The following is an 11,328-nucleotide window of genomic DNA, read 5'->3' as shown; positions in this document are numbered from 1 at the left end:
TTTTTTTTTTTTTGGTAACAAGCTTTATTACCTAATAGTGCTGATGGGATCTGCTCTTTGCTTCTCTCAGCCAGCTGAACATTGTTTTTAAATTGTTTAGGAATTTGTAATTCAATTGTATAAATTGAATGTTAGGCTGATATTTATAAAAGTCTGTCATAAGTTTTTATAAGGTCAAACCTATATGTGATTTTAAATTTATATGAGATTTATATTTCACCTGTTTCCAAAAATATTTAAGGTGACTGGAAGTGCTTCTTAACTCTGGGTACACATGAGAATCATCTGGGAGCTTTAAAAAAAACTGCCCATAAAAAATGCCTATACATAAACTATCAAAAATTAGAATTTGGGGGGACATGCTGGTGCCTGGCAACAAAGCAAGACTCTGTCTCAAAAAAAAAAAAGTTTTAAAGACAGAGTATGTGAGAACTCAGGGAAAGTATTTTCTGGGGAAATTGAGGCATTATAATCTGCATTGGAGAATATGAATGAATAATTATGACTAAATTTCTACTAAATCATATTTCATGTATCAGAGATCTTATAAATATTTGCATATTTTCTGAATGCCAGGTGCTAGGGTTATAGAGTGATGCTCTGAAAGAAGAGTGTGTGGGCTATACTAGACCAGTGAGTTTATGTTAGCAAGTGTGCATGCTTTATATTATTGTTTAAAGCAAGAATAGTTTGCTTTGTTTTAATGTGTTGAAGGGAAAAATAAATATTGTAATTGCGTTGTTCAAAGAGCCGGACTTACCCATCCACACAATGTTTCACAATGAACAGTATAACTTTCGGGTAGACCTAATATTTTACTCAATAAAGAGTTCTTGACCTTGACAAATAGTAATGTAAATAGTTACCTCAGATCTCAAATTTATGTGTTGAATAATGTGGAAGAAATATGTTTTCCTGAAGAAATAGCTGTTATTTATAGAGATTTATCTTATGGCTGCCTTAGTGCTTAGTGATCTAATGGTCACAGTAAAATTATGACCCTGTTGCTCTTTATCTCTGTTGTGGAGATCAGGGGAACACTTGCCTGAGGTCACACAGCCAGTAGTTGGAGAGTCAGGATTTGAATGGAGGCAGTCTGATTCCAAAGCCAGCTCTCTTAACTCTACTGTGTATTGTCCCCCCAAGAAGATATTATCAAACATCACCAGATCATGATGTTCTAATGGTGCTCAACATTGCATTTCAACCCTTCCAGGAAGGCTAATAATGTTTTCTTTTCTGAATAAAAGGATACGTTATTCAGGAGCAGTTTTGTGCTTATTAAATTCAGTTAGTACATACCTGCTAATTGATTGAAATTTTAATTTTTTGGTTATTATGAGATTTAAATAGTTTAAATCTTTAAATGGTTTTTCTTGATCTGAATCATTGTCCTGGAACATGAATTGAATTTGTGAAATAACCTTGGCAAGTGGGAAATGGTAAGCCTATTGCCAAATGGTGCTCTATTTTATGACAGTGAACTCTACAATTGTGTAACAGTAAGAGAAGTTTTACCACCTTTACATGTTTTCATAAGTGTTATTACATTGTGGGTATAAAACCATAATGAAAAAAATAACAAAAAATTTAAACCATGGTTTTCCTTGTGTTTTATAAAGAGTGTGATTCTGTCTTTTAAAATGTGTTTTTTAAATGCCAAGGACAGCAATTTTTTTTAATCTGCAAAGTGTTTTTTTATGGCTACCAAATTAGTTCATGTGAAAAGTTGTTAGTTCCATCTCATTTTGATTACAATCAAAAGCAGTAAATTCGCTTATTTATTAGAAATCAGTATTTGTTGCCAAATAACAAGTTTTATCATCAATTTAGACCTTTCCAGGGGAAATTATATTCCAACAGTTGTTTATACTTGTTAAGCAATTCACTTTTCATTTTCTATCTTTTCATTTCTTATGGCATAACTAATTTAAAATACAGAATCATATTTTAAGAAAACATCAAACTTTAGTCAGTGTCATATATATGGAAAGGTTGAGCCATGAGCCAGCTATTGGGGAATATTGAGCAATATCAAATATAAATGTCTTCATCAAGTGTCATTCAATTGTTCTATAACTTTACTGGAATCAGTACTAGCAAAGACTTTTGTGTCTGCCTATGCTGAGTCCTAGTATGATCTGTAAACATTGTGTTCCTACTTTATTCCTATTCTTACTCTTTTCAGCATGGAAACAATAGTGTTTTTGTGTTTGGGCAACCTTGTGTTTCTCACTTTTATTGTTCAGTCCAAGGACCCTGGAATCCACCTAAGTAGTCTGGCTTGTTGTGTTGTATTTTACCGACCACCTTTCTTCTGCTGTTGTTCAGCAGTACTGAAGAACACATTTTAATTTTTCCTCTTCTCTAAGTCTTATTCATTTTACTGTTTGCCTCAGGTTTTCTTTGACCTTTTCCTTATTATTTACTGTCTCATCCCTTTGACTAGCTTCTTTCTTGCCAACTTTCTTTAGCTTGCTTCCATTCAGCGTAGTAATTCAACCCTTAATCCACAGAGCTATTTATTGCTATAACCCTGTCTTCTGATTTTGGTAGCACCTACTCTGATCTCCATAATTAGAAAAAAAATGATTATTTTCATAGATAACTTTTTAATCATATTTCATGTGTTCTTTAAAAATAATTTGACTACATTTAGTTCTTTTGAAAGTGTGTTCCTTTTGTATAAATTTCACCGGCATTTTCTCCAGTGATACTGCTTATGAATTTAATTTGTTTTTAATTTGAATTGGCTTTGGGCGTCACTGATTTTGAAATTTCAGTACATAGATATAACCTGTATTTTTAGAATCCATGCAAATGAGTACTCTAAAGAACTCATGATATTTATTTTCTTAACCTTCTCTTGTAACTGATAGTTTTGAATATCATTAGAAAGGAATACTTTCAAAATTTCTAACCTTAGCCCTTTATCTTTGAATTTTTGAATCATCCCAAAAACATTATTCTCAGCTACCAAATGGCGCTTTTTTGACATGCAGGTTTGCCATGCAGAACTTGAATTGGGGACTTGTTTTCAAGCAGTAAATAGCAGAATTCAGTTACAAATTCTTGAGGCACAGTACCTTCCAAGCTCATCAACACCTCTGACTTTGAGTAAGTATATCAATTGTTTGAAGGAGAATCTTCAGAAAGTATTGATAATAGAAAGTATTTACATTTCTTACAATGGTGATTAAAATCTTAGTAACTTTTATTATTTAACTTAGTTACTTTTAATTTAAAATTAAAAGATTTTAAATTTTAGCCATTGTGTCTACCTTAACACAGTGGTCTCTTGAGTGTTATCGGGTTATGACCTGTCTGCCTTTGATACTGTTTTTTGTTTATCTCAGCAGTTCATACAGGTTGAATGTCTAGAGGATTCTCAGTTATATTTTTCCACCTGAAATAATTTATCCTCTTTCTAGGGCTGTGCCCTTTCTGGAATGCCCTGCTAACTGGAAACTTAATTGTAAAAAATATATACATATATGTAAACCAAAAATACCAAAAACAAACCTAGAAACACTTTTCCCTCCCTGTGTTTTGTGTACAACGAAGGGTTGTGATACTTTGGTTGTCTAGTCCTGGAGACTTGAGTGAGGGAGGAGTGCCCCTTTTCCTTACAAAAGGAAGAGAACTATCTGGGGACAGGCAAGAGCAATGCATGTTCACTGTAACTAGAAAGACTAAAAATAAATGAAACTGAGCATTCAATTCAAGAAGCTAGAAAAACAACAAACTCAAAGAAATTAGAAGTAAGGTATTAAAGCTGAAGTTGAAGATGACAAATATGGAGACAAACACAGGCATAATTAATACAACAAAAAGCCGTTTCTTTGAATCATTAAAAGAGACAAATCTATAGCAGGTTCAAGTGAAAAAACAGAGAAAACATGAATGAGATTCTGAACAATGAAGGGAATATAATTTCAAATTCAGAAGAGATTCTATCATATATAAGGAAGAAAATCTGAGTAAAAGAATAACCATGAAAAGGTAGTTAAAGAACTGCCTCTAATAAAAGCACTAGGCCAAGGTAATTGTACTGGAAGATTCTACCAAACTTTCAAGGAACATAAAATTTCTATTGTATATAAGCTGTTCTGAAGCATAAAAAGAAGGTGGAAAAAGTAATTTTGTGAGGTCAGCATATTCTTGATACCAAAACAGAATGGATAGCACACACAAAAAGTAATTATAGACTAATGTCACCTACGTAGATAGATGGAAAACCCTAAAATAAAAATAAGCAAATAAAATCTAACCTGGAATGAATCATCAGGACTATACACAATTAAGTCTAGGAAACAAGGACAACAGATGCAGTTTATGGCAGGCATCCCTTAAACAAAACAGCTCATCAGGATGACCACAGCTCTTCATTCTATCTATCTGATGGCCAGATCTCAGCCCTCACTTTGTGGCTTCCTCTTTTTCTGGGAGTTCTCTGTTCACTTTCGTGCTTTCCTGGCAGCCCCAGCTCTCTCACCTCCAATTAGTTAGACTGTACTTTCTGCTTGAGCTGTAGATATTGTGCATCAGTCAGATAGGGAAGTATGCTTAGATGAAAAACTATATCAACCTGAATTTTACCCAGTGAAGTTCCCATCTTTTACAAGTTGATCTTCCTCCAATTTCTTTCTGCTTTTAGTGTTTTTAAATTTTTTTCAAAGTTTGTAATTGTTATTTATGGGAAGGTTTGTCCATACAAGCTATTCTACCATTACTGGAAGTTCTACATCTCAAATTTATTTAAAGTGTAGATTTTATCTAGTGGGCGTATACTTCTGAAGTCTCAAGCCAGGCATTTTACCTATATAAAATTGTGAAATAAGTACCTCCAGCTGTCCAAAGAGTTGGTATCTCTCTTTAGTGTGATCCTTTCAATGTGCACTCTTTTACTCTGATTGATGTTTATGCCTCCATTTCCAGTCTTTCATGGCATTCAGCCACGAGAAGATTAAGTTCATTTAAAGTTACAGTAGTAAAGTATGCCAAAGTTATAAAGTTAACTAGAGCTCTTTTCTGTTACGGCAGTAGCTCATCAAACATTTAAAAGTGACTTATTTATATTTTTACAATAAATGTTATAGATATAAATTCCAACTTGGATGTATATATACACACCTTTATAAGGTATTTGGAATAACATTTTATAAACCAGTATTTCTTATGTTTTAGGTTTTTTTGTGAAGGTGGGAATGTTTAGCTCAGGAGAGTTAATTTATAAGAAAAAGACACGCTTACTGAAGGCCTCCAATGGAAGAGTCAAGTGGGGAGAGACTATGATTTTTCCGCTTATACAGAGTGAAAAAGAAATTGTTTTTCTCATTAAGCTTTACAGTCGAAGCTCTGTAAGAAGAAAACACTTTGTGGGCCAGGTTAGTAGGGAGTTTTTATCTTTCCTTGTATTTTTCTATGCATTTAAACAGTCAGTTAACAAAGAGAATACAGGACAATATTGAAGTCGAATAGAGTACAGTTCTTCAGCATCATAAATCAAAATTCAGTGTTGCTACAAAAATCAAATCTTGTCAGACTTTTTGCTTTAATAAAAATAGTATTTCTGAGCAATCAGGTTTATCTTTAAATATGTCTTACTCTTTTTGACTTTAAAAACTATGAGAATTTATCAGACTTTCAGTACTACTGACTTGTGGAAGGAGGGAACATTAAGTATTTAAATCAAATCTCTTAAGGCTTTGAGTATCAAATTATTCTGTTTAATCTTTGATTTAATGTTTAACTGGGACTTTTTATATGCTTTTACTTGAGTTATGTTAGTTTTGAATTGCTAGAACATGTCAATTTTAACAGTAGCTGTGATATTATTTAGACAGTTAGTACTACTGTCTGAATTATTTTTTAAATCTTAGTACAATTTGTGTAAAACAGCGTATAACACTTGCTAATTTGCCGGTCCTCTAGGAACTTGTTTCTTTACTCTGAATAGACTAGCGGTAGCTATCCATTATCTTTACCTTGATTACAGTTATTTGAACCACATTTAAATTCTAAAATCAATATTATTGGTTTAAAAGCTTCAACTTGACAAGATATTACTAACAGTCTAAGTGAAATCCTCAAATTATATGTGAATTTTCAAAGATTGATATCAGCCCCTCGATTTACTTCTTAATATATATTTTTACCTAAAATGATAATAAAAATGTTGTTTTGTTTATCATCTGTTATTTGGAAAAGAGCTTGAATTCAAGAATACATATAACCAGCATACTTTTGAATGCCATTAAGCCCATGAAGTCAATTCAGTTAAAGTTTGCCTGTATCATCAAGCCTCAACTTAATGGTATGGATGGAATAGGATGGTATGAATGGAATGGGAAATTTACATGAGATGATTTTCATGGTAACTTTGTGGTGATTCCTTTCTCTTGATTGAGATTCCAGTTAGAAGAATAATTCTGGAAAGGTTCTTGCTGGTCATCTGCTCCCTGTGGCTTATCTGGTAGCCTTAGAAGGAACGATAATGGGGTAGCCAAAGGTGAACTCAAGTTCTCCACCCCTGTATCAGTGAAAGTGCTCTAATGTTGTCTGTTTTATATACTGGGGTTGTTTGTAAGATTTCATTTGAAAGGAAGGTTCTTTAGACCAAGAAAGAAAAGGAAAAACGTTTAAACCAATGACCTGCTCCAATCTCTTAGAAACTGAATCTCAGAGAAGTTAACTCCAAGGTAAAAGAATTTGTTAGTGCTAGAGGTAAGGTGAGAATTCAAGTTTTTTATTCCTTTTCTTCATAATAATATAATTATTGTGATGTCTGACATTGTATATCACATTTACATAATACTATGTATGCATTCACATGTAGTATTACTTGAAGTTACATAAGGGTAGGTACTATGAAATTACTATCAATCAAGAATGACTGTTTATTAGATTTTAATTGAGATCACAGTTTATTTCATGTAAAGAGTGCTTTAAAATGCACATTCCTTACCAATCTAATTTAAATCATGATTAGCCTTAGTTTAATTGATCTTTACAAAAATGTTTTTGAGTGGTTGGGATCAGTTTTAAGTTGAACTCCAAGATTTATTGAATAGGAAAGGACACTAATAACTGTTCTGGGGGAAATGATTTTGTAATATTTCACCCTGAATTTCTCAATTAAATTGAACCTTATTAACTAGTCTTGAGAATGACTAAACAGGTTAAATGTTTTAGCATTTAATGACAAATAGAGAAATCAAACTGACTTTTGGAAAAAAGAAAGATGTTTATTTCAAAATATGTAAACCAAACTTCCAAATTTCTTCCATCAATAAGAGTAACTGTCTGAACTCCGTTATTATTATTGTGTCAAGTTAAACGATTATACTTACTGTTCCTTTACAGGTTTGGATAAGTGAAGACAGTAATAACATTGAAGCAGTGAACCAGTGGAAAGAGACAATAATAAATCCAGAAAAGGTTGTTATCAAGTGGCACAAATTAAATCCATCTTGAAGACTTGACACATTAATTTGGTGAAGAACTTGACATTCTTTTAGAAGACTTATGATTTTAATTTGCTACCAATGAGAAGAGACAAATCAATACATTTGTCAATTTATGGGGGCTATAATTATAGTATATAATGTATCTGATAGAAAATTTGATAAGAAAATGTAATGAATTTTTTTTATCAGATATCCAAAGTAAAGGAAATGTTTTAAAACTGCAACAAGAGACACAGGCAGTAAAATCAAAGGACAGTATTATTAGGGCGACTAAATAAATTATAAAGTCTGAGAATATCAACCATAGGTAGTTCTTTCTATATTATGTTTTTGCTTTTGTATTTTCAGCTTTACTTAGATATTGAAAACCTGGTATGTCAAGTCTCCGTTAGTACTATTGACATTTAGAAGACTTTACCGTCATTTCAGTGCTAGGCATTATTGATTAGGCCTTGGCTCCACTGTTTACCTCTTGCTGTATATTTTCTCTTGGTAAAAGTGAATTGAACCATTTCAACTATTTCCTATATTTGGGGAAAGTTTGTACCCTGTGTTTTATAATTTTTTACCCATATAATATCACATTATCACTTTGTAAGCTACTTATCTCCAAGAAACTATAGAAATAGAAAACTACATTTTGGCAGGATGTAGTTTCTTTGGCAAGAAAACACCAGAAGGTTGAAGTTTAATTGGAAACCCAGAATATACATACTTTGCCGTTTTCTTCCCTCAAATATTTTACTATTTGTTCCATTTAGAGTTAAAATGATAGTATCATCCATATGGTCCATCCTAATTCTCAGAATTAAATGAGCTTAAATAGCAAATTCAGTCTTTTATGATAATCACTTCTTTGTTTTTAGTTTCCCATGTTTTTTCATAACTGTACCTGGTTATACTGTGTAGCAAATATTTTCTATTATACTTTTCTTTCCAGTACTCATTAGAACTCAGTATTTGGAAATAACTTCACCTTTATTGACCATAGAGCTGTGGCCAAAAAGAACAGCTTTTTGGAAAGACTAATGACATAACAACTGATTTTAGAAAATCTCACTTTACTTATTGATTATGATTATGATTTGCTACCAATGAGAAGAGACAAATCAATACATTTGTCAATTTATGGGGGCTGTAATTACAGTATATAATGTATCTGGTAGAAAATTCGATAAGAAAATGTAATAGATTTTACTAATTTTGCTATAAGTAGAGTAAGTGCTTTGTGTTCTCAGTCTTCCTTTTATTTCCCACATTCTTTCTTTATCCCACACATGCAGAGACAGATGGTGATATTTTAGGCCAGGAGTATACCTTGCTATAACCTAAGCATGTCTTCTTTATTCCAGCCCCTATGTTCCATGTATATCATTAACATTTTCCCTAATAAACACTTAATTCTCTTTCCCCTAGGTGGTGTCTCCTCAAGCTACAAAATGTCCATATTTTATATCCCCTTTGCTTCTACCGCCTTGATTTTATGGTACCAGTACTCTCTGCCACTGAACATTTTGAAATGTTTTTGTTTTAGATTTGTAGAAAATGGCATATAGGTCAATGCTCGTATGGACTTTTAAGATTAATCACCTTGTGTGATAATATTTTGAATCTGAGACAAATAACTTTTAAAATTTGTTTTTAAAAATATACTTTTTTTAAAGAGCAGTTTTAGGTTAACAGAAAAATTGAGAGGAAGATAGAGATTTCCTTTCTTCCCCCACAAAGCCCTCAACAGCCTCCCACTCTGTCAGTATCCTGCACCACAATGGTACATTTGTTACAATCGATGAACTTGCTCCGAAACGTCATTATCCAAAGTTCATGGTTTACATTAGGGTTCCCTTTTGGTATTATACATTCTATAGGTTTTGACAAGTGTATGATGGTATGTATCCATCATTATGATATAGTTTCACTGCCCCAAATATCCTCTGCAAATGCAACTGTTTTAATGGGTACCAAAGAAGTAAATCTGTTTACTGGCTTTTAGGTAATAAATAACAGGCTTTATTGTTTCTTTTAAAAGCAACAGTTTTATTTTAGCACATTTCTGTATTCTATTAATGCTTTCAATTTCCAAATTTAATATATGTGGTTATGTATTTAACTCAGTTTTTAATCATTTTGTCTAATTTTCTATATTCTTACAATATGTGTATGATGTATAATTTATGGGAAAGCTATGATTTCTCAGTTTCTTAGAATCCTAGGTAAATAAAACAATAAAAAGAAAACCTTTTCACTTAAAAGACCTTTCAGGTAGAGAAGTATTGATACAACTGAGATCCCATATATATATATATATATATATATATTTTTTTTTTTTTTTTTGAATCGAGTTCTTGCTCTGTCGCCAGGCTGGAGTGCAGTGGCGCAATCTCGGCTCACAGCACCCTCTACCTCCCAGGTTCAAGCAATTCTCCTGCCTCAACCTCCTGAGTAGCTGGGACTACAGATGCACGCCACCATGCTGGCTAATTTTTTGTATTTTAGTAGAGACGGGGGTTCCACCATCTTGGCCAGAATGGTCTCTATCTACAGATCTCATGATCTGCCTGCCTCGGGCTCTCAAAGTGCTGGGATTGCAGGTGTCAGCCACCGCGCCTGGCCATGATCCTAAATGTTTTAATTAGTGTTTACTTAAGCCTTTTTCAGGTGAGGAGATACTGAATACAGCTAATACATTGGTTGTTTCCTTGAAGCTTTATGTAGAGCTATAAAAAGAAATACAGTCTTCTGCTAATAGGTGCTCATATTGTGAGAAAAACATTAGGACCTGGTAATAAAAAATGAGATTCTATGCCAAAATCACTTCTCTTTGTATTTGCCTAGGCATTTCTTGACCTTTACCCACTTACAGCACGGAAAAGGAAATCATAATGATGCTGCGTGACCAAAGGAAACCATGGAAGGGTTCACACTGATGGCTGACAGCTTGCACAGTGTTCATTCCTAACAGTGTATTTACCTGCAAGCTTTCAGATCAACACAAATAGCTGCAGCCCGGGTTAGAATATAACATTACTGTTTGGCTTTCATTTAGTTTTGCATGATTTTTAAAAACAGAACTCCTAGAGAAATGGCCTCAGAAGTATATCAGTTTCATCTCTTACCAGACCATTAAGAAGAAACCAGTGGGATTTTGAACAAGTTATATAACTGTGGTCTGAAAAGAAGCTAAACTGAAGATCTATTTGAATATAGTTACATGAATTTCTCTGATACTAATGTACTCAATAGCTAGGTGGAAACTATATTTCCTAGTAAAATTTTCCATTTTTGTTTATCAAATATTTGCTTATGAAGAATTTCAGAAATTTGCAATAAATGTCAGCTTTTGAGTAATTGATATTTCCTTTCTGCATTTGGTTGGGTGTAATGAGGAAAGTAGCTGACAAAAATGTCTGAGGCACTTTCTAATGTCTTGGTCCATAGGTATAATTTTTATTCAAAGTTTCAAATGTTTGCAGTTTTGGCTAAAACATTGAGTTGAAAGAATTATGAAAAGTGGGCCCATGTGACGTACCGTGTTTATTTTGAAATACAGATTTTAGATTTAGAAAGATATTAAAAGAGTTAATGGAGTCTCCTAAATTGGATTTTATTTTGTAGGTAAAAAATTATAGGAAGATGAATGTGGCCTGCAGTTTTAGTGATCTCCTAGTGGATTTTTTTTTCTTTTTTCTTTTTAAATTTTTAATCTATAAAAAAACGTGATCTCTAAAAACAATTACAGTAATAATTATATTAAACTGTAGGACTCTGATAATGGTAGTAGATATCTAGAAAGAAAGTAAGTCCTGTATGTCTTCTCAAAGGATAGAAACCTACCTGATTCTATGCCAGAGTAAATCAC

The 11,328-nt window shown here is 32.8% G+C and overlaps 1 protein-coding gene across 2 annotated transcripts in view; it reads left to right on the top strand.

Annotated features, from left to right (window-relative positions):
• TC2N (tandem C2 domains, nuclear) overlaps positions 1-9,692 on the top strand; it is a 59,737-nt gene extending 50,045 nt beyond the window's left edge. For both annotated transcript variants that reach the window (XM_017546954.2, XM_017546955.2), the window contains exons 10-12: positions 3,003-3,117; positions 5,188-5,387; positions 7,366-9,692. In XM_017546954.2, coding sequence (XP_017402443.1) covers positions 3,003-3,117; positions 5,188-5,387; positions 7,366-7,476 — 426 coding nt within the window. In that variant the 3' untranslated portion in view covers positions 7,477-9,692. The remainder of the gene's footprint in view (positions 1-3,002; positions 3,118-5,187; positions 5,388-7,365) is intronic.
• Positions 9,693-11,328: the final 1,636 nt, after the last annotated feature.

This window comes from Cebus imitator, unplaced genomic scaffold (assembly GCF_001604975.1).
Source record: "Cebus imitator isolate Cc_AM_T3 unplaced genomic scaffold, Cebus_imitator-1.0 Scaffold193, whole genome shotgun sequence".
Taxonomy (NCBI): Eukaryota; Metazoa; Chordata; class Mammalia; order Primates; family Cebidae; genus Cebus; species Cebus imitator.
This window is presented reverse-complemented; position numbering and strand designations above follow the sequence as displayed.